The sequence below is a fragment of the Callorhinchus milii genome, unplaced genomic scaffold, assembly GCF_018977255.1.
Source record: "Callorhinchus milii isolate IMCB2004 unplaced genomic scaffold, IMCB_Cmil_1.0 Scaffold1, whole genome shotgun sequence".
NCBI lineage: Eukaryota > Metazoa > Chordata > Chondrichthyes > Chimaeriformes > Callorhinchidae > Callorhinchus > Callorhinchus milii.
In genome coordinates, this window is record NW_024704742.1 from 91,522,238 (window position 1) to 91,546,146 (window position 23,909).

Sequence of the window (23,909 nt, forward strand, 5' to 3'; positions counted from 1 at the left end):
CAGGGATTATAATATTTATTTGAGGTCCATAAAAATGAACTGCAGCATTTTATTATATAAAATAGTTACCAATTTATAGCCACAGAGAGCAACACATGTAATGATTCTTAGCATAACCCTACCGAACTGTTTTGAAAAGCTTGAACCATTCTTCGTTGGAAGTTGTGCCTCTTGAAGTGAAGGACAATGCAAAAGGCTATTAGGATTGTCAGGCAGGTCATTCCAGCTGAGCCCAGAATAGCATAGAGCAGCAGCTTCCCCTCACCACTGTGAGCATAGTGTCGCCCTGCAAAATAAATCAACAGGAGCCCAAGGTAGTTTATTCTCCAAATCATAGAACACAGCTTGACAAGGTAGGTGGGTGATCTGCTGAAACAACGTGATCAAATGGATCCAAACCCCTATTGTGATTGTATATTAAAGACTGGCCACTGATGTGAATCTACCCCACCCCCTCCTCCCCAATTCCTTTACAATAAACAGACCCAAAGCCAGCACACATCTCCACTGGACTATGGGCCCTTGATAATGGGCTTCAGTGTTATTATCCTTGCTAACCGGCACTCTCATGTGCTAAAACGCAGGTCTCTGAGTGGCTTTGGATTAAACTATTACGATGGATTTTGGAAACGGGGAGACAGCTAAATCATAAGTCTAGTAACCTCGCTATCATGCATGCATTGCTTGCAAACAACTAGAGATTTTTTATGCTCGGATCTCACAACCACATTGGAGAGGGATGAGGTTAAGTACATTGCACTTAGTTGAAGATTGGTGTGTGAATATTTGTCAATCGACTGACTATTAACTGTAAGTACCTTATGTTTATTTTCCTTAATTGTTTTTGGTGAACTCTCATCAACACAACAAATATACACTCAGCATGGGTGCAACACCAACACTTCGGCAGAGCAGTCAATACCTGAGGCTTCCTCCAGTGTGTGTAGTTCCATAAGAAAGTTGGGCTTGCTCTCTCCCATGTTATTCTTGGCGCAGACTTCCACCAGGTACGGGGTCTTGGGCTCCAGTCCTCGGAGTTGGAATTGATTAATGGGGTGGTCCCTTATTTTGATTTCTGTCTCCTGAGTGTAATCCACGGCCCCATATATTTTGTAGCGAATGATGATTGAAGATATTGAGTTGCCTTCCTCGATTAACCAGGAAATGAATGCCGAAGTATCAGTAATGTTAAAAATCTTGATTTTAGCAGGAGCGGGTGGCAATTCTGTCAAAGTGAGTAGCAGGTTAGCATAACAACACACCCCGCAAAACTATTTATCTGATTTCAAACGTACACTTATCCTGAAAACCGCACTTCCCAAAGTCCATATAAAGTCCTGGTAAGTGAACTGGGCTCAGTTGAGACATTCAATTCAACAGACTTTTTTTCTTATCCGAAGCTATGCAGTAAATTGTGTAGTATTCCTCAAGAGGTTTCCTAATACTGGTGTTAGTTACCACAAATGGTGGTGCTTAGAGTGGGTTTAGCATTTCTCCCTTTACACTGAATCTGCTGTAATACTGACTGGTCATTTGTGGAAGTATCTACCCTCTACTCTCCTCATCTTGATGCTTTGGCATCTTGTATTTCCAGCCTGAGGAGACAGACCAAGGGCTTTTGACCCTTAAGAGATTCACTTAGTTTGTTATCATCATGCCGCTATTCCATGTCCTTCCCAAACTCACAGAGATTGAGATTTTCAAATCGTGCCATGGTACATCAAATGGTACATGAATTTTACATCAAACCATGGAACAATCCCTGAGCACTGCATTGAAGTGTCAGCTATGAATTCAAAGTCCCAACATGGAGCTTAATCTCACCACCTTCTGACTCAGAGGCGAGAGTGCTACCAACTAAGCCACACTGACACATGAAACTTTGGAATGAAACTTACTGAACCAGTATGTCATTAATACTAGCGATCCTGTTTTGTTATGTGTAATATAACGGGCCAAAAAGATACTTTGAGATCACACCATGTGCTATTCATGGCTGGCTGCTAGGGTCAGTGTGGCACTTCAATGAGCAAAACCTGTCCTTTGCCAAATAAATGGCAGAAATTAAAATTTGTAACAAGGACTACAACAAACAATTAAATAAACATTTGAAACTCACTTTAATAAATATACAGGATAAATCATAGAGTATTTAATTATTAATTATGTTTTTTCTTATTTCTCAGAGTGTACAACGCTCATGAACGTTTTTGTCACCGAGTCAATATGTGTAAATGTCTACATGGCAAGCAGTTTGAACATCTCATATAGACTTAGGAATAAGGGCTTTTGATTCACCCGGTATAATGAATAAATGAACGTTCACATGAAACTTAAAAGGACATCACATTCACTGTGACTCCAGGGAGGAGGATGGTCAGCACGAGCTTCAATAAGAGTAGGAGAAAAGGAAAGAGAAACGTACCATTGCTGTAAGTCCATGAAGTCACCGTATCACACCACTCTCCCATAGACTTGGCTTGAGCTTGCACCCTGCACTTGTACTGGTGTTTCGGCTTCAGATCCGCAATATCCAGACTGGATAGGTTCCCAGGTACTTCAAAGACAGTAGGTTTGCCCTTACTGTCATTGGCGACCTGACATTCAACACGGTACATGACTTCCTCCTGGATACCAGGCACTGACTGCCATGTTAAGATGAGGGAGGTTTGGTTTTTGGGCGTGATTTTGAAATTCAACGGAGCTGGAATACCTGTATATTTTCAAGGTAATATAGTTGCACAGATATTTTAGCTGCTAAATGTTTGTGCTTATTTCAAGAAAATACTGTTTGTTTAATTGCTAAAATTATTTCTTAAAGCTCACTGCACCAAGTAATATCTTGTTATACCTCAGTTAATACTCCTCTAACCACAGGAATACTCTAGGTTAAAGTCCTTAAGTATTTAAAAGTACATTTGCAGATGACACTAAGTTGGGGGAGAGTCAGAGGAGCCAGTGAAAGACTTACAAAGAGCTGAATAGGGAAGTTCAAAACAGATGAATGCAAAGTACTGTAGTTAGGCGCTCCATGGTTGGATAGGAGTTGTCAAGGGGGAACTGAAAGAGATCTATGTCATGATGATAGTCCTGAGTGAGTTAAGACAGGCATACCATGAACCAGCCCTCAATGCTGCATGTGATCTGTGAGCTGCCTAGGGCTGATTTTGACCTCACTACAACAACAACAAGATTATATTTGTATAGCCCCTTTCACATCGGGAGGACGTCCCAAGGCGCTGGACAGAGTATAGTATTTCAGACCCGAGCTGGGGTCGGGAGGGGAGAGGAAGGGGGGTGGCCGATGGCATGGTCGAAGAGGAGGGTCTTGAGGCGGGATATGAAGAAGGCTAACGAGGGGGCGAGGCGGAGTGACTGGGGGATGGAATTCCAGAGATTGGGGGCAGAGTGGCTGAAGGCTCTGCCGCCAGTGGTGGGACGGGTGGGTCGGCGGACGTAGAGCAGGCCAGAGCCGGCTGAGCGGAGGGAGCGGGCGGGTTGGTAGAGGGTTAGGAGATCGCAGAGGTAGGGTGGGGCGAGGCCATGGAGGGCTTTGTATGTGAGGACCAGGATCTTGAACTGGATCCTCTGAAGGATAGGGAGCCAGTGGAGTCGGGCGAGAGTGGGGGAGATGGGATCACAGAGTTTGGTGCGGGAGAGGACACGAGCTGCAGAGTTCTGGATTATCTGCAGTTTGTGGAGGGAGGAGTTGGGAAAGCCGACAAGCAGGGCGTTTGCATAGTCGAGCCTGGAGGTGATGAAGGCATGAACAAGAGTTTCAGTAGCCTGAGGGGTGAGGTAGTGGCGGAGTCAGGCGATGTTACGGGGGTGAGGGAAGGCAGAGCGGGACATGACTTGAATGTGGGGGAGAAAAGACAGTTGAGGGTCGAACAAGACACCTAGGTTCCTGACTGGCTTACAATGGAGCAATAGAGAAATATTCAGAGCTAATCTTTAGCTCATTTATCAACAATATGTTGATTATCACTGGTGACAATTAGCACATTATAGGTTGCAATTTTCATGAGTACGAGGCCAAAAATCAGCACTCCACAACCACCCAGCAGCCAATCCTCACCACTAAGTCAAGTGCTGAGTGGAGCTATTACTGTAATCAGCATAAACCAGTGGAGAATTTGTCAGTGTGTCCTCTGCACATACACTCTCAAACATGTTTATTTGCTGAAGTTCCCTAAATTAATAATAATTCAATTTACACTGAAAATTTCCTATTAGCTGTCTGTTATGTTCCTATTCACTGAGGGACAAAGAAAATCTCTTGTTCATAGGTTTCTGTGGCTAATTGGTGCTGCACTAACAATTGCAACTGCAGGGTGTTTGTGGCTCCCGCCAGCGCCTCCATACCTCAGGCCCTGACAGCATCTCTTCCCTTGGATGCACTCTACATCTCATGGAGCCAATACGGAACCTCAGTATCCTGTTCGACCCTCAACTGTCCTTCATATCCCACGTCTGTGCCATGACGCGTTCCACCTTTTCTGGAACATCACTCACTCCACAACTACCGCATACCGCTGAGACCCTCATACATGCATTCATACCAACTATTCTACTACTTAAACTCCCTGCTTGTCGGCCTCCCCAACTCCTCCCTCCATAGTCTACAGATCATCCAGTACTCTGCAACCCTTATCCTCTCCCACATCAGGCTCCGAGACCCTATCACCTCCATCCTCGCCTGACTCCACTGGCTTCCCATTATACAGAGATACAGTTCAAGATACTGATCCTCACATTCAAAGCCCTTCATGGCCTTGCTCCCACCTACCTCTGCAATCTCCTAACTCCCTACCAACCTGCCTGCTCCCTCCACACAGCGAACTCCGGCCTGCTTCACGTACCCCGCCTCGTGTGCTCCAACAATGCAGGAGGGCCTTCAGCCACTCTGCCCCCACCCTCCAACTCCATCTTGCAGTCCCTCCACTTTGCCCACTCCCTTGCCTCCTTCAAGACCCGTTTCAAGACCCTTCTCTTCGACTGTGCCTTCGGTCACCCTTCTTCCCCCCTGCCCTCCACCTTCCCCAATTCCGACCCTCAGCTAGGGTCCGAAACATTGATTGTCCAGCACCTTCAGACGTCCTCCCGATGTGAAAGGTGCTACACAAATGTAATTTTGTTGTTGTTGTTGTTGTGTGAGTGTGTGATTTTACTGTTTCTCACAAGATTTTTTGCTAAACTGTAAATTGCTAATTGCAGTAGTGGAGGAATTAGTGCGGCTTTCAATTTTTACTGCTTAAAAAATAAAAACATGATTTTTACACAAGAAATATGGTAATTATCTTCAGTGCTAAGGACAGCAATGTAATTAACAAAACCCACCTTAACAGCCATGATTAGATTGGTTTGTTTTCTGGGGGTTGTACATAACTCTGGTAAATTTCTTAATTATCCCAATTGCTGATGCTACGCACAGTGAAATAATTCAGAGTACTATAAGCATATACATTACTTGGGTATTTCGTCCAGAAATTTGCCACTGGGCCAGGATGCCCTTCACCTCCATCTCCCGGGCGACTGAGCTGCACACAGATACTATATTCACACATTGGCTGTAGGTTGTCCAACTTCACTGACGCTGGTGATTCAGTTCCTGAAGAGAAAAGGTCACAGATTATTTTCAAATGATGTTTGTGCTCAATACACTCCATCAACCTTTTATCTTGCAGCCATGTTAGGTTTCTGCTCTGATGAACACTGAATTTGTTGTAAAGGAACTGGCTTGGAACAAGGCAAACTTTTGAGTCCCAACCCCTTGGTCCCAATTAGATATGTTTCTCAGTTCTTGAATAACTGCCAAATGTACCTGCACACAGGAGATTCCTTGCATCAGGAAACTGTGGTAGACATCTGTCAACATGCAATTTGCATTTATATAGCGCCCTTCACGTGGGATAGTGTTTTGGTGATCTGACAAGTGTCACACCACACTTTTTGGAGTGAAAATGCAGTACTGCATGTGATGTGGTATTTTATTCTTTGTGGGATATTTAGCTCAAGGATGCGTTCTTTCCAATAACTATTCCGGAGAATACTTCACAACTTTGTTCCAATGAATTTGGTCAAAGTTGCTTTCTGTGGCTACTAACTGACTGGTAGAGCTGCCACACAGATCTTAGCCACTTTGGGAAATACAGGCTTAAATCAACTGTTAAGTTGGTCATAATATAAAGTAGTCTGTCTTAACCTTTTAAAGCCTATTTAATCACTGTGAATTCCTTTTGCTAACACCATCTTTGTTTTAAATCCGTTTGCAAATAATTGCCAATGTTTAAAATTCCACCATTCAAAGCCTACTTTGCTTGACATAAAGATGACCTTGTGGATCCTTCCTAGTTTCTGGACAAACAACACAAAGGCTTCTCTCCAGTACACAGGAAATTTTTTAAACTTCTAGTAAACACCACACCGCCTTAACCAACTGAACAAAATAATGTTAATTCAATACCATCAAAACACACAATGTTATCAAAGGGATGTAGCTTCTCTTTTCCTCAGAAATGTTGTTTACATACACTACAGGCATATTTCAAACAAAGCACTGCTCACCCTACCCCCAACTCTTTCCTCCTCCCTTCCCCCTCCTCCCATATAGGAAGACTTCCCTGAGAACTGTTGAGTGGCACATTGATTTAAGTTTTAAGTGCAAGAAAGATTAATCAATGAAAACTGTCCTCACATAGAAACTCCAGGAATGTTTATTTGCTTTAGTCCCTTGAAGGAACAATAATGTGGAGTGTGATTTACAGTGAAAAGACCCAGCAGCTGGCCTGGATGCTTCTTCGTGCCTGGGAGAAGAGTGTGTTCAAAAAAATGCTCTAAATGAAGAGATCCTTTCAAGTTACACTCTACATTAAATGGATGTGTCAGCGCGGAACATCCCCGATGTTCTCTGATAATAATAATAATAATAATAATAATAATCCTTGCATTTGATTTAGCGCTTTTCACGTCGGGAGGACGTCCCAAAGCGCTTCACAGAATAGACTGTAAAGTGAATTGACTGTATATTTGTGGGCGAACGCGGCAGCCAATTGCGCACAGCAATGTCCCACAAACAGTCGTAGATTGAAAATGACCAATTTATTATTGTTTTTGTTTTGGAGGGATTATTATTAGGTGTGTGGAGTAAGGAAACTTGCCCAAGGTTTCGCCCTCTGCCTGGAATTGAACTCAGGTCTCTCACTTGCAAAGCGAGTGCTCTAACCACTGAGCTACAGGACTCCACAATGATGTTCTGAAACTGATGTTCCACTGATGTTCTGAAATCAAGGCGTATACTCGTCTTCTGGCTCATGGCTTTTGACTACTGGTTAGCAGGATAACGGCTTTACGATTAATTTTAGTAAACAACAAATTGAATTTATATAGCACCCTTCGCACAGGACAGGATCTCAGAGCCTCAAGCAAAGGGGAAAGGGAGGTGACCATATGTGTGGGGGAAGGGGCATGTTTTTAGGTGGGATTTAACGATAAAAAGTAGTGAGAGGCAGGGAGTATATAGCCACATTCTTAATATTTCTAACAAATAGAAGTCGAAAGCCGTGACCTATCCCAACTTCAGGAAGTCAGTGTTGAGTGGGCTGGGGGAGGGACTCTGCCTCTCACACCCACATACTGGTATTTCATATTCACTATGTAAAGAATCTATCAATTCAAAAGGCATGTGTCCAAAGTGCTTATACCCATTGCACCTCACTGTTTGACTATTGACCAGATGATGTGGAGGGGGAGAGGGAGACCCTCCCATTGAGATGCTGTTTATATCATCCCCAGACCTGGAGAACCAAAGTAAGTAATAACTGCTTTGTTTTTTTTTGCCGATTAAAGCCACAGCAACAAGCAGCTAGCTCAGGTTCAAATACTTTTATTTTTCTCCGAGCATGATTTGCCTATAAAATACAAAATACAGTCACTATGCTCTATAGGAAAGCCTGTGAGGCGCATTAAAATGTTTTGATGAAGTGATAGGAAACTGTATGAGGTATCATTGTTAAGATTATAGCGGTTAGAGACACAGTCTTACCTTCTATGAATGACCATGACTGCACTGCCCTCGCAGGTTTATACAGGAGTTTCAGTGAGATGATTGGCCCATCCCCGATTTGTGAGTTAATGTTGGTATCGACAATGATATATCGAGTGCCGCTGCTAACCCTAAGCGGGGGCTTCTGAGGTGAAGGTGCGACTGTTGAAAGGGTACATCACACAATAAGTCAACACGGCACTGATATGGAAATTGGTGAGAATGAACCACAAAAGTATTCACAATGATGAGAAGAACAAAGCTGGGGACAGATTTTGAGTTTCTCCATGGACCTATGAAGATATATTTACTGTGTATATCCAACCTCTGTGCTTTTACTGGTGGATTAATTTAGTTACTGTGTCTCAAACACAATTATGCAACTGCATAATTATGCAATAGCTGGAGGTGATGCCATTGAAGAGACAGTAAAATTAACTTAGGCCTTTGCTTTCTTTGGTGGCTTTATCGATAGCAGGTAATTGACTTCTCCGACAGACATCGAGGATTGATTGACTGGAAATGACTGTCTGCAAACATTGTGCTCTCTGCAATGATGACACAGAACCAGGTTGCCAGGAAGGATAATTGAGGCCAGGACACTGAAGGGCTTTCTTCATTGAAACTAACCATGTGATCTTGTGAACCCATCACATGGCAGACCTGGTGATAGCGGCAACTGGTGACATGGAAAAAATGGTATCATGCAGTGATACCAACAACACAGTTGTTGGGATCATACCAGTCATATAAACTGAGAAAGACAGACTGGTCCCCAAATAAGAACCTACCTTTAACAGAGATATTGAATGGTCTGTCAGCTATGCCGGCTGCTGTCTGAACACTGCAGAGCCACTCTCCTGAATCTGACCGGTGTATAAGAGGCACTTCGAAGGATGTAATGGTCTGATTAATTGGATGTGTTAATGTCTTTGTGGCAGTCGGCTGAAATTAATAAGTAGGTAACACTATAAAAACATACACAACTCACCACTGGGAAATCAGAGATGCCATCTTATTAACTGAATCTCTTTTGTGCAATATATCTAACAACCACGCTGAGTAAGCCAGCTTTAAACATAGGAATATTGTGATGATAATATTCAAATAATTATTCACATTGACTCCACCAGTGAAAGTACCTTCAAACTTATGAAGCCCCCTTCCCCCCCAAGTAACAATTGCACATATTGACACGTTGTTATGTGACTTATCATGCAGGTGGTGACAATGAGCAATGACATTTTGGCCAAGGTGATCTTAAGATCATAAGATCATCAGAGAGGTTTGAATGAAGATTCCTTGGCCCATTTGGCTTGTCCTCCCATTACTGCATCAAGCTGATTTTTAAATGAGTCCAATGCCCTGGCCTCAAACACCATTCCTGGTAACCTATTCTAGTTGTTTAATTACCCTCCAGGCAAAGAAAAACTTCCTGATGTCTGCCCTGAAATCATCCTTTCCGCGCGGGGGTCTTCCTGGACGGCCCGGAACTGGCCGGCCGGGGGGCGCCGGGGGGCAGTGTCTGCCGGCTGTGCCGCCCGGCCGCGAGCCGGGGGGAGTTACCGAGGGGCCGCGGGGAGAGGTGGCAGGAGAGCCGGGCCGGGCCAAGGGGAAGGGAGAAGCCGGGGGACTTTGAGGTGTGGAGGGACTACCTGGGGCTTTCCAAGACCCTGCTGGAGTCCTATAGCTCAGTGGTTAGAGCACTCGCTTTGCAAGTGAGAGACCTGAGTTCAATTCCAGGCAGAGGGCGAAACCTTGGGTAAGTTTCCTTACTCCACACGCCTAATAATAATCCCTCCAAAAAAACAAAACAATAATAAATTGGTCATTTTCAATCCATGACTGTTTGTGGGACATTGCTGTGTGCAATTGGCTGCCGCGTTCGCCTACAAATATACAGTCAATTCACTTTACAGTATATTCAGTGAAGCGCTTTGGGACGTCTAGAAGACATGAAAAGCGCTATATCAAATGCAAGGATTATTATTATTATTAAATTTGTGTCCTCTTGTTCTGCTGTCTTGGTGTATTCTAAACTATTATTCTGAGTTTATTTTCTCAATCACATTTAAAATCTTATATAGCTCTACAAGGTCTCCCTTGAGACATCTGTTTTCAATGCTGAAGAGTCCTAGCTTATCTAATTTGTGCTCATAACTTATTGCTCTAACGGGGGATCATCCTTCTTCCTTTCCTCTGTACTGTCAGCGCCTTGGGATGTCTCTTGATGTGAAAGGCACTTTACAAATGTAATTTGTTGTTGGTGCCTCTAGGGTCTGGGCAGCCTCCTTATATTCTGGCAACCAAAAATGTACACAATACATTTATTAATAAGTGTATAATAATGTTCAAGGGCAGCTACACTGAAGTATAAATGATTGTCCACTACGTTTATCCAGTGATACTAAGCAACTAATTACAAAGGACATTATGTTATCGGTGCATATTTCCCCTAACAGCACAGTTCATTCCTCTACTGAGAGGAGAGACAGATGGCTTGCAAACCTAGGAGGTGATAATCTCACTCACATAGACCACAAGGCAGCTGCAGTGAGCAAGGAATAGTTTGAGTCGGTCTACAGTGTCCCAAGTGTAGTAGGAGGTGTTCTTCCGAGTTGGGGCTGAGATAGTTTACTCTGCATCTAATCATGCTGCTTTTCTTTTTCTAAGAGTTCTGGATATTGAGTGCCAAAAATAAGAAAGTGGTCGATTTCTTGGTACTAACGTGTCTCACAGAAAACAATAGTAAACACGGGTTGGATTGATGAATTAACAGACCTAGTGTCCCAAAGAACTTACATGAACCTCTCTTCCACTAGGCTTTATAAGGTGAATATTGCCATGAATGGGCAATGGGCGGCCTGTTGCAGTACAGTTGAGGTGTAAGGTAATACCCGAGTTCACTTCAATATTGTCAATGGTATTCACCACCTGAGGAGGCATGTTTCCAACCCCTGAAAGAGACAATCATATTTACAAACAAGGAAAGTGTTTTACAAACCTTCACTGATGAAGCATTGCACTGGTCACCAATAATAGACTGTAAAAATGGAAATAAAAATATCCAACACTGTTGTTTTCTTTGTACTTAATTCTTAGGTGTATGTAAATAATTTTGGTGAATTTATGTCTTGCAGTATTCACTGCTAGAAACAGACATTTGCATTTATGGTAAATTATCATTATGAAACACTCTCTGGTCAGGTATTGCCTGGATTATAAGGAGGCCTAAGAGGTTTTCAAGGAAGAGCAAAGACTGTCTCGGAGAGAAGCGATGCAATTTAGGAAAGTTGAAAATTTAGGAAAGGAATGGGAATATCTCAAGGGAACTAATGAGATTTAGGGAACAAAGAATATCTCAGAGAAATGGAATGGATTTAGGGAACGGTGACTGTCTGAAAGGGAAGCGATGGATTTTGAAGGAGACAGTGTGTTGGAGGAAACTTTACTTCAGTCACTGAAAAAACAGTTTCTAAGTAAACATTTAGTGGCACATTTGTCAACAGATCTGAATTTCACATTTTCAAACAGATCAGTTCCTGAACCTCATTAGGGTGATATGAAGGCTGAAGAAAACAGATTGATACATTAGCATTGCCATCAAATTGCTCAGCATATTTATTTGTCATCCCAATTATTTGACTTTGAAGGCACTGGCAGCCATATTTGTCAAGAAATCCAATCCCACTGGGTTCTAACACAAGCTAATAGCATCACTGGTGTATCTTCTATTATCTAAGAGTCAGCTTTTCTTTCCATAGTATCTTCTTTAGCCTAAAGTCATTCCCTGGTTACAATGTACCTTGCTTTACCTTCTTTCTCACAATGTAAGCCATGCCACCCTTGGGGACACAAGCAGCCTCGGAAGCTGTCGCATGTTCCCTCGTTGTCACACTCACACCTCAGCTGGCAGCCGGGCCCATAAAACCCAGGATCACAAGCTGAAAATAAAAAGGAGGAATGTTTCAACAAATTGCAATCCAACAGTTTTATATTAGTATACATCAAGGATACATTGTCGTGTGCAGCGCCTTGGGACGTCCTCCTGACGTGAAAGGCGCTTTATAAATGGAATCTTGTTGTTGTTGTTGTGTGCTATTAAGTGCTGCACAAAAGTGGTTTTACTGGCCAAGAACGTTAAACTTCTCAAAGTACTTGTTGAAACCTGTAATATTTCAGGGAGATACATAGCAGTCAGTTTTTGTGCACAGTAAGTGTTCAAAAAACATGATCAATTTATCTGTAGGACTGACACCCAGGACACCGTTTGTCTTTTTGAATGGTGCCATAGGATTTTATCCACCCGATCAATAAGCATGCAGAACCTCAGTTTAATGTCTTATCCAAATTATCACCTCTGACAATGAATGTTATCCCAATACTACATCGGTGTGTCAAGGTAGATTATGAGTTCAATTCCTGACGCTGGGTTTTTAACCCATAACCTTCTGATCCAGAGGCAAAAATCCTCCTAAATGAGCCAGGCTGATATCTACAATGAAACCCATTGTAATATAGTATTAGTGTTTGGGGGAATGGAATGCAATACAGTACTAATATAAATGGAGTCTTTGAAAGGTGGCTTATTATTCTCATGCACTCATGCTTTTGCACTCCTTTCATACTTATGCAATATTTCATGCCCTGCTTTCCAAGGTCCTGGAATAAGTTGTTGCTTCCCAGCTTTGCTCCTCCCTCTCCCACCAGTCCCTGCACGAGGTCCTCCAATCGGGTTTCCGTGCCATCCATAGCACAGAAACAGCTTTGGTCAAAGTGCCAAACTTCCACATTATGTGGATGACACTCAACTGTATCTCTCTGCCCCCACCCTCGACTCCAGGACTACTGCTGACCTGACAGAATGTCTGTCAGACATCAAGTCTTGGATGAGAGTTAATTTTTTACAGTTGAACATCAACAAGACTGAGGCCCTCCTGATTGGCTCCCGTCAGCACCTCCACACCTCAGGCACTCACAGCATCACCATCCAGGGATGCACACTCCACCTCACTGAGCCAGTCTGGAACCTTGGCGTCGTGGGACATCCTCCCGACATGAAAGGTGCTATACACATGCAATTTTGTTGTTGTTGTTTGACCCTCAACTATCCTTTGTACCCCACATTGTGTCATGACCCGCTCTGCCTTCTCCCACCTCTGCAACGTCGCCCGGCTCTGCCACTGTCTCACACCAAACTCCCTGCTTGTCGGCCTCCCCAACTCCTCCCTCCATAGGCTATGGATCATCCAGAACTCTGAAACCTGTGTCCTCTCCTGCACCAGACTCCATGACTCTATCACCCCCATCCTCACCCGACTCCACTGGCTTCCCATCACACAGAGGATACAGTTCAAGATCGTGGCCCTCAGTTTCAAAGCCCTCCATGGCCTTGCTCCCTCCTACCTCTACAACTTCCTAACCCCTTACCAACCCGCTCGCTTGCTCCGCTTAGCAGGCTCCAGTCTGCTTCACGACCCCGCCTCGCCTGCCCCACCATTGGCGGATGGGCCTTCAGCCATTCTGCCCCAACCCTCTGGAATGCCGCAGTCCCTTCGCCTCACCCCCTCCCTTGCTTCCTTTAAGACCCATCTCAAAACACTCCTCTTCAACCATGCCTTGAGTCACCCTCCTTCCCCCCCTGCCCTCCATCCTCCCTGATCCCAACCCCCAGCTCGGGTCATGACATCCATTTATCAATTTATCAACATGAAAGGTGCTATACAAATGTAATTTTGTTGTTGTTGTTATGCCCACAAATACCTTCATCACACTGAAGCCCTTTCCATCCAGTGGCACAGGAGCACCCGTAAGGATCCGGAAGGCAGAAAACAGAGAAACTGCAGTTTCCTTCTTTGCAGGTTTCTCTGCAGTTTCTGCCATAAGCACCTTGTTCACAGGCTGAAATTAAAAGGAAAAGGACGTAAATCACACAGAGGCTTTGCATTTCATTTGTACAAAGTTCCAAATTGTGTAATTTTATAACTTACAATTTGATAGTAATAATTAATATATAAAGGTATTACAGTACAACAGATAAAAATAGTTCTATGACAATGGTCCATGATACTTTTTTTTGCAAGGTACAGCACCTTTCATGTCAGAAGGATATCTCAAAGTCCTTCACAGGATGTATTGTAAAGTGTAGTTAGTTTTGCTGGTGACGTCTCATTTGAAGTATATTAAACAGGAGAAAGAAGTGGTAACTGGTAATAATCATACTTGCACATAATATGGTGCCTTATCACATTGCCAAAACATCTCAGAAGCAATTTACAGGATGTTTACTGCCAAGGTGTAGTGACTGTGAATTTGCAGTTGACACGGCAGCCCATTTCGCACCCAGCAACGTCATACAAGCAGCCATAAAGTGATGATCAATTTTAATTGAGGGATGGTAAGCCAGGGGAGAAACTCCCTTCTTTTTTGAATATTATCATGGGATATTTAACATCCACCTGAACGGACATACAGGACCTAGCGTTATCGTGTCATGGTACCTCTGCCAATGCAGGGGAATGCATACTCATGAGAGATAAATGTAACAAAGTCTTCAACTCTGCCAGTCAACAGAATCAGAAGATAGGGTCATCTCAGCTGGACAAGAGGTGTGAAACTTAACATTACAATGTTATTTCTGCTAATGTGCAGATACGAGAATATAAGAATATACAGAATTAATCTTTTCAGAATACAAGATTAAAAAAACACCACCAATGATATTTTCTACACTTTGAGTACATCTTCAGCAGTACACAGTACACGGTGAGAATACACATTTAACAAATGTAACTTTTACACGGTTTGTGAATTTCTTACCAGTTTCGCATTGTTCCCCCATGAAACCAGGTGGACATATGCACTCTCCCACCTCATCATGACAAACACCTCTGTTCAGGCACATTGGGCAGGTGTTTGTGCAGTCAGTGCCCCACTTCTGAGCTTCACATCCTTTAATGGTAATATTAAATGCTTAATATCATTGAGTAATCTTCATTTAAATTCACACCAGCTACGACTACTACGACCAGCAATCTCAATGACACTTTAAACCTACTAGAGACATACTGTACTTGATTTAGTTTTCAATTTAAACAGGTTTCTAGAGGCACCTAAAATATGTCATGAGGTATTTCGAATGTGGTTATTAAAAACATAAATCTACTGTTTACAATAAACAACAACAAATTACATTCATATAGCACCTTTCACATTGGGAGGAGTCCCTAGGCGCTGGACAGTCAAGGATTCAGACTCAAACTGGTGGTTGGGATCAGGAAGGGTGGATGGCAGAGAGGGTAGGAGTAGGAGGGTGACTAAAGGTACGGTTGAAGAGGAGGGTCTTGAGACGAACCTTGAAGGAGGGAAGGGGGTGGGTAGGGCAGGGCGAAGGGCCTGGAGGATGGAGTTCCACAGAGTGTGGTCAGAAAGGCAGAAGGTCCAACCGCCATGTGTGCAGACATGGAGCAGGCTGGAGCCCACTGAGTGGAGGTCATGAACAGGTTGATATGGAATTTATACCATTATCCCTGTTATTCGTGGTCTTGCTGACAAATTAAATGGAGTAAAACACACCATTGAGGCCAATTCTGATATTTATCATTCATTTTTCACTGATAACATAGGGTCAACTTCGCAGTAGCTTATAAAGAATTTTGTCACTGGAATTGATTTGAGTCTTGTTACATATATCATTCCGACTCAAGAGAATGCCACTCTGAAGATAGGAGTGAAGTTCCCACTGGTCACATCATGAACTTCCTGATTTTTTAACAAAGCAATCTGATAAGGAATAAAGTAAGATAAACCCCTGTTGGTTAGAAAATCCACCTGGATCGAGATTTACTCTATCTTCTTAGCATTTTTATTTGCCAGAAATTGGCAAATCAGCTTCAAGATGAAGACTGTATTTAAGAATTTGGTAACTCCTGAACATTGTGAAATGCTAAGAAAACGGAGTGAATCTTGGACCCAGGCAGAATGTATACGCCCTACATACCAATTGAAATTCCAGGAATACCCATCAGGGAGCTGCTGGCAATAATATTTATCAGTCAGACAGGCTCAACTGAATGATTTATGAGTGGGCCAGGGCTGTATTAAGATATCAGGTCCAATGCTAATTGAATGTTGATGCTGATAGATGCCGATGTGCTTTCTGCTTCTGCCACGTCAAGGGGATATCTCAAATTGCTCAAATTGAAATAAAGATAAGTAATAACTTTACATTGAAAATTAAATGGAAATGCATTGGAATTGTCATTCATTTTTCTGGTGATGACTTTATGAGTTAAAATGCAAAATGGTGAAAGGTTCTCGTTTGATGTTTTAAAGCATCTGGGAGGCATCTCTATCATTCACCAAACATCTGGGACTTAATCAGCTTTTGAAGTCAGTTATCAGCCAATCAGCTTGAGGCTCTGAATTTCAACCAGTCTCAGCCTAAAAGACCATTTTAAAATAAAAATTAAGAGTGCACAGAAAAGTGGAAAATTTTCTTAAATTCAGCTGAATTTGGAAATCAGTTTCTTTTTAAGGACGGTGTAAATTCGACTTCCAAATCAAGACTGAAATTAAAGTGTTTTTTAGTCTGCGCAAACTTAAATTTTAAGATGCATTGGACATACAGGCTAAGATAGTGTGAAATATCAGACCTTTAGTTGGTAGGACCTGAGTAGCTGTGGAAGTTGGCTAAACCAGGGTAGCAGGAAATTCCCTGGATCTATCACTGTTACAAGGGTTAAAACAATCAAGACTTTCCGCTATGCCTGTATATTAAATCAAAATAGTTTTGTGAAATTTGCTCACGAAGGGATGTTTCCTCCTAAGCTGAACAATGCAGCTCCTGATGTAATGTGTGTGTCTAACTGCATGGAAATGAGCCAAATTAGTCAACTTTGCTTAGCTTAGTCTCGTGGTCAAGTAAATATAGGAATCTAAAATATGGTTTAAATTGAGAAATTCATAATAATGCAATGACTGGGAATGTATCCAGCTAAGCTGGAGGCAGTTCCTTCTCCACTCAACACTGGTGCTCAGTGGGTGTCTACAGGCTGAATCGTGCATCCAACTTCTTACTCACGTATTATAGTGTTGGGTTGTTTAGTGGGATAGCGGCTTACCCTGAGTATTTGTTTAGTAAACTGCTGCCATTAACCATCAGTCAAATGTTGCGATCCACAAGCTCGAAGGTGAATATACAACCTGGCTTCATGACTTTGTGATCAAGAAAGGTCCCAGGGGATGGAATTGTGGAGAGGTGGGGGAAGTCTGAGGCTATCTGCTTCTTGCATATTCAGGTACAATTATAGAATCAAAGAGTTTTTTAGCATAGAAGGGGCCATTTGACTCATCATCGTTTTGCTGGCTCTCTGAAAGAGCTTGTCCACTTCCTCCCTGCACTTTGTCTATTTTAAATTTTTCTTTTTCAAATAATTGTCCAATTACCCTTTTAAAGCTATTCCTAACATATTCATGATCATTTTCTGAATTTAAACCACACGTGAGATCTCTTTGGAATTGTGAGAAGGATCTGCAGTACATAACAGGAAAGAGCCTTGGCCAGTCTTTATTTGGACATTTAGTGATATGATCAAACTCAGTATTTTAATCAAAGGATCATTTATGAATGGGGGTGGTCAGTCAGAGGGTTAGCACCTATCATTCTGTTTGCCTTTTTTTTCAAGCATTCTGGGATGCTACCCTGTGTGAAGTGTGCTACCTAAGTGCACGTTGTTGTTCTTGTCTTCTGGAGTCATTTTACTTGGAGTTCACAAGGAGAGAAATATGGGGAGAAATTTCACTCGAGTACAGATTTACTTAAATCTATTTTCTTATGTTTTACTTCATCCAGAATTTGGCAAACTGTAAGAACCACAAAAAACGCGCACAACTTCAAAGTTACGACTGAATTCACAAATTAGCCAAATGTTGTGCACTCCAAAACATTGTATAAATAGAACTAGACACAGACAACATTTATTCTCTTCTTCCTATTCTGGATCAACCTGTCCTCGAGTTTCCACAATCTATCCCTTGATTCAAAATTTCCAAATCTTTAATTTTTGCCTCCGATTTTTACCTCGATCCTTATTTTCTTCCTGAGATTTTCCTCACCCTTCAGATCATTAGACTATGGGATTCTCCAAATATCTGAGCAACATCAAAGGCCTGAAAGTCCACGTTGGTCTCAGCCTTAAGAGCGTTACAAAAGTTAAGATTGCACAGAATTGTAGAAAATTCTTAAATTTAATTTTAACTTGGAAATTGTTTTCTGACAGTTTTTTTTTTAAAAAAAGAGCTCTGGGAAAACCTGATTCCAGATTGAGCCTTTATTTAGGAATTTTCCAAAATTCTAAGTTTTGAATGTTAAAACAATGGTCTTCATGTTAAGACCAGATAGATTTTGGGCCACTTTTGCCTCAGGATGGAAATGGTGTTTTCTCCTGGAATACTGGGAATGTTCCAAATGGCTTTTAGTTTCCAGCAAACACCCACAAGCTGGGACAATAGCAGAGATCACCAGGGAGTATAACGTCCGTTGGTGTACTTCTTAACCCTTCAGCAGCCAAAGTTAAACTTCAACTTTTTAGACAAATTTATAGTTCTCTACAAACTTGAAAAAAAATGTAAATGCCTGTTCCCCGACTTGGACATCAATCTTTTCCATTCAAAGTATAAGTTTTGGTAGAAATGTATAAACTCTTGTATATTGCCTACAAACCATAGGCGGGGAAGATAGGTCTTAGGAGGCTCTTGAAGACAGATAGAGAAGGAGCAAGGTGTAGAGGAGAAGGAAGCAGTTTCAGAGGCTAGGGGCAAAGTGGGTGAAGGCTTGAGCATTGATAGTGGGGTGAAGTGGGCAGGGAACATGCAGCAGGCCCACGTTTGCTGAAGGCGTGAGCAGAAGAATGAGCTTCAGAAGATCACAGGAAGAGGGAGGTGTGAGGGCATGGAGGGATTCATGGGGAGGGAGAGGACCTGAGCCAGGGAGCCTGTGGAATCTGGCAATGATGGGCATGCAAAGATGTGTGAGGGTAAGGATAAGGGAGATGGAATTTAGTTTAAGGAGGAGCTGAGCTGGAGTAGACATTGACTAGTGAAAGCCAAGGAAAGAGATACCACAAAAGTAACCAATCTTCTGGCAATCCTTACTTCTTACTATCAGCTTGGTGAATGCTGCTGTTAGAAACGAGCTATCAATCAAGTGCACATAGTAGACCCCAGTGTCATCCAAGCAAGCAGAGGCGATGGAGTATTCAACAGTGTCATTGACGTCCTGTCTGGGTACGGACGTGATAAATATGTCTGACGAGAAACAACAGAAAAGCTGCAGGTTAAAATATGTTCAATAAATTCCTTGTAAAATCCACTGTCAGGCTTCCAAACTGGACACCATTTAAGCGAGCACAAGGCTGCATTTCTCTGGCTATTTTGATGGCTGAATCACAGCACTGACTAGTGTGCTTAGGTAACTTAGGCAACTATTTATATCAGAAATGCAATCACTCCTGTCAATTGGCTGGAAAACTTTAAAATACCTTTGATATAGCAAATTATCACCTCTCAAAGTGTTTCACAGAATTTACTGTAAAGTGTAGTGACTGCAAATGTAGGTAAACAGGACCAAGGCCTTACCCTCATATGTACGGGTGTATAAGGAGTAATCAGTCTGTGAAGTGGTAGGAAGGAAGACCTGAAGTACACTCATCTCATACAGTATTATTGACAGACAGGTATTTGAACAAAGAAAACAGTAACGTTGAACCGGAAACTGACTGAAAATGTTTCTGATCTATACACTGAACAATGATGTAGTGTAACTAAAGAGAGAGCGATCAGTTAGTCTGAAAGAGAATGGACTGAATGCCCTGGGCTAGGTTACCATTTTTATAGATCATCACATCCGCTGTTATCGAAAGTTTCTTCTTGAAAGACATCCTCACACTTTCTCCTTTACTTACAGTCACTGTGATGGCTGTGGGCAAGAAGTTTGCTGCAAAATAAAAGAAAGAATACTGCTTTCACTTGATGCAAATAAAGTTCCTTATTCTACAACTACTTATCAGATACAGAGAATGAGATTGGAATGAGAGAAGGGAAATAACTTCCCCCATCATTGGCTCCAATGTTTTTTCTGCATATTACATGCTGACCCCCATTATAACATCCCACCATTTAGTGTGAGGCATTTTGTAGAGTGGGTGTACTGTGGAACCGTAAGAAATCGAAAGTGAGGAACATCTCTGGCTTCTGGTAGTGATTCGCTGGCTTTGCAAAAAAAGTAATGTCAGTGATGCTTCCTCATGCAGCAAGTAAAATCCGTGGCAACCTGATGACCCACAAATCCTGACCCACAGCCATTTTTAGTGCACTTCAGTAAAACGTGGGTCTGAGTTTATGGACACAAATTGCCGTGCTATAACGGGGTCAATCTACAATACTAAATTATAATACTTGTATTTGATGTAATACCTAAACATGTTAAAACGTTTCAAAACCACACAGCTCAATACTGTATTTTGAAGTGCAGTGACTGTTTCAAAAGGCAAACACAGCTACTAATCCGCACCAGCAACAAGCAGCAATCAAACTGGGTGACAGGGGGGATTGAGAATTTGGTAAAAGAGTGGAATATTGGCCATGTATTGGGTGAACTCCCAGTTCTTACTCTAAATAGTGGAGTGGCAACTTTCAAGTCCATTGAAACCAAGAGGTAGCTCAGAGGAGATCAGTGATCTGTGGTGATCGAGGCACGAGTTAGGAGGAAAAACTGGAAAAGCTAGGGATCTTCCAGCTCGAAAGGAGGTATCTTGGAGGGGATCCTTAGAGATAGCTAAGATTCTAGTGGGTTAGATGAAAGCAATAATCCCTCAAATAAATAAATAAATAAATAAATAAATAAATAAATAAATAAATAAACAAACAAACAAACAAACAAACAAACAAACAAACAAACAAACAAACAAAAAAAAAAATAAATAAATAAATAAATAAACAAACAAACAAACAAACAAACAAACAAATAAATAAATAAATAAATAAATAAATAAATAAATAAATAAATAAATGAATGAATGAATGAATGAATGAATGAATGAATGAATGAATGAATCAATCAATCAATCAATCAGTCAATCAATCAATCAATCAATCAATCAATGAAATCATTTGATCACTCAATCCACGACTGGTTGTGGGTCACTGCTGTGTGTAATTGGTTGCCGCATTTTATTCAAAATATACAGTCAACTCACTTTAGAGTATATTCTGTGAAGCGCTTTGAGATGTCTGAAACAGGTGAAAAGGTGCTACATCAAATGCAAGAATTATTACTATTATTTTAAAATACTTTGAGATTCACCAGCAATGAGAGCAGGATTCTGAGGTAGTGTGTAGGCACAGGGGCACCACATGAGCAGTGTGAGGTGTCAAACCCCTGCCTACACTGTATTCATAAATCAAACCACGGCTGATCCGTGGCCAGAGAGGAAATGTCCTCCTTATTCTTATCAACATGAGAGGCCATGTCCTCTGTGGCTCTTGGGTGTAATTCTACTCTGACAATGCAGCTGATGGCCTGGAAACCTCTTGACATGAGCTTGAGTTTAAAAACTGATCCCAATTTGGACGCCATCAGCTCCTCAAAGTTCACATAAATTGTGTTTGCATTGGTGCTGAAACTGAAAAACAATCCTACCCTATCCCCCGTTTCCAAATGTTATTCTTAGCTGCCAGTTTTTCCCTCTATCCTTCTTTTTCTCCTCTATCCTTCTTTGCAGCAAGCATGCTGCTGTTCTCATATTTGTTTTTTCCCCCTATTGTGGGTAATTTGTTACCTGTCTCCACTTGCTAACCTCACCCTGTGTATGATGTGTTTTTATTTGTCATCTTGCAGTCCTGTGTCCTGTATAAGCACTCTTTCCGTTCTGATTACACAAAATGACACAACACGGAAACAGACCATTTGCGCCAACTAGTACGTACCAGAGTTTTTTTCCACACTAGCTTCCACCCCTCCCACACTCCTCTTCTATACCCTTCTAATCCCTTCTCTCTCTTGGTATCAAGCTTCCTCTTAAATATGTTGATGCTTAATCTTCAAATACATCTTATGGCAGTTGGTTCTGCAATAAAAGGCTTTGCCTGAAACTCGAATCTTTCTCTTTTGGATGCTAATGACTGCCGGCAGGTTTGCAGCATTTCTGTTTTCCCTTCAGATTTCCAGGATGTGGGGTTTTGTTTTCTTTTTAATTCTACCCATTACATTTGCTACACCATGATCTTACTCAACAGACAGCACCGTTGTTATTTCACTGCCATCTCATTTATGCCAGCGTTCCCGATATATAGAATGGGAAAATCAGCAGCCCACACTCAGGCAGACAGGAAAATGGCAGTTTTGTTGAGCGAAGCTTTGTTTCTCTTTTTGCTTTCTGAGCTCCCTCACTGTCTGCCTGTGTTTCCTATTTCTCTGCCTCTGCAGATTATTTCCTCTGTTTCAGAAGAGATTCAGCAAAAAAAAAGGAAGCAAACTCACAGATGAAAAGATGTTGAAAAGATTGTTTTTTTTACTGGCACCGGTGTTATGTGCATTGGCACTCCCCTTACCCTGCCTGACCTCAGTGCTGCTGCTCTGTTCCTTGCTCGGTAAAAGAGATGGCACACAGAGTTTATCTATGGACCATGGGAAATGGGATTTTTAAAAACAAAATAATGTATATTCAGTATAATTAAACCAATTTCATAGTGATAATCTTTTTTTTCTCTTTAATGGAGATCTGGGTGTTAATCCTCTGCCCTTTCATCTTGGGTACTCGCACACCTCCTACTCTCCTCCCTCCCACCCACATACCCTACCACCCAACTGCTGGTTCCGAGGGTCCTTTGGGAGATAGGTTTGGTCTGTCACACTCTGATCACAGTGAAAGGTTCACAATAGGAAACGAATGACCCCGGAGCTAAGGTGGTATCTGGAATAACGGCAGATCTGCTTTTCGCATGATTAAAAAAACAGCAATACCCCTGATAATGAATCTTTAGCTCGGTGAAAACATAATGTGTTGGAAATGAAGGCCCAAAACATAAAGACAATGAGGTTTTAATTGCATTTTTTGTTCATGCCCACCTCCCCCTCTCCATTTTATTTTAAAATCATTACGAGATAAAAACAAATTCTCAGGATCATAGAAATGACAGCCTTTGAGGAGGCCCTTCCAGCCTCTGCTGAGGTTTAATCCTCCACCAAAGCTACCTACTCCAATCCCAATTGCCTCCTCTTTTCCTTGTACACTTCTACATTGTTTCTCTTCAAATGTTTATCCCTTTAGCTCCCTTTTGAATGTTTTATGGTCTCAACCTCCAGAGCTACGGGTAACAATTTTTTGCTAAATAGTCTTGAGCATGCTTTATATGGTAACCGAAAAATAATGTGGTACATCCCGCATGTGCTGTTGAGAATCTCCATCTTGCAAGTATGTGGTTTTTACCTTGTTCTGACATCTTAACAGTAGTTATTCTGGTGCTTGTTTCTTTAAATCGTCCATCGCAATAGAATATTCCAATTCCATCTGACTTCTCCTCTGTCTTCCACATAACCTTCAAAGAGTAGTTTTTGATCCTATTCTGATGCAAAAGCCACCTTGACTGATTGACCAGGGCACAGACATAGTGGCCTATTGATACCTTTGATACCTGATCTGGATCAGGATAACTGCCTGCAACACACAGCAGGGACGTCTCTGAACTTGTGAAGAGAGGACTCGAGTTTATTAATGTCAAGTCAGGCAATGCCTCAGTTAAGCCTAGAGTGAAGAACAAACATATCAATAAGCACACAAGGTCAAAATGAGTTGTAAACATAGAA

The 23,909-nt window shown here is 42.0% G+C and overlaps 1 protein-coding gene across 1 annotated transcript in view; it reads right to left on the reverse strand.

The window, feature by feature from the left end:
- tek (TEK tyrosine kinase, endothelial) overlaps window positions 1-23,909 on the reverse strand; it is a 48,267-nt gene that overhangs the window by 12,639 nt on the left and 11,719 nt on the right. Inside the window, exons 2-14 of the mRNA XM_007892573.2 lie at window positions 23,533-23,847; window positions 19,929-20,039; window positions 19,199-19,351; window positions 14,864-14,995; window positions 13,808-13,945; window positions 11,860-11,988; window positions 10,847-11,001; window positions 8,836-8,989; window positions 8,045-8,206; window positions 5,471-5,611; window positions 2,426-2,713; window positions 923-1,225; window positions 123-286 (exon numbers count right to left, since the gene is read on the reverse strand). Of these exons, the coding sequence (XP_007890764.1) occupies window positions 123-286; window positions 923-1,225; window positions 2,426-2,713; window positions 5,471-5,611; window positions 8,045-8,206; window positions 8,836-8,989; window positions 10,847-11,001; window positions 11,860-11,988; window positions 13,808-13,945; window positions 14,864-14,995; window positions 19,199-19,351; window positions 19,929-20,039; window positions 23,533-23,847 (2,345 nt within the window). The remainder of the gene's footprint in view (window positions 1-122; window positions 287-922; window positions 1,226-2,425; window positions 2,714-5,470; window positions 5,612-8,044; window positions 8,207-8,835; window positions 8,990-10,846; window positions 11,002-11,859; window positions 11,989-13,807; window positions 13,946-14,863; window positions 14,996-19,198; window positions 19,352-19,928; window positions 20,040-23,532; window positions 23,848-23,909) is intronic.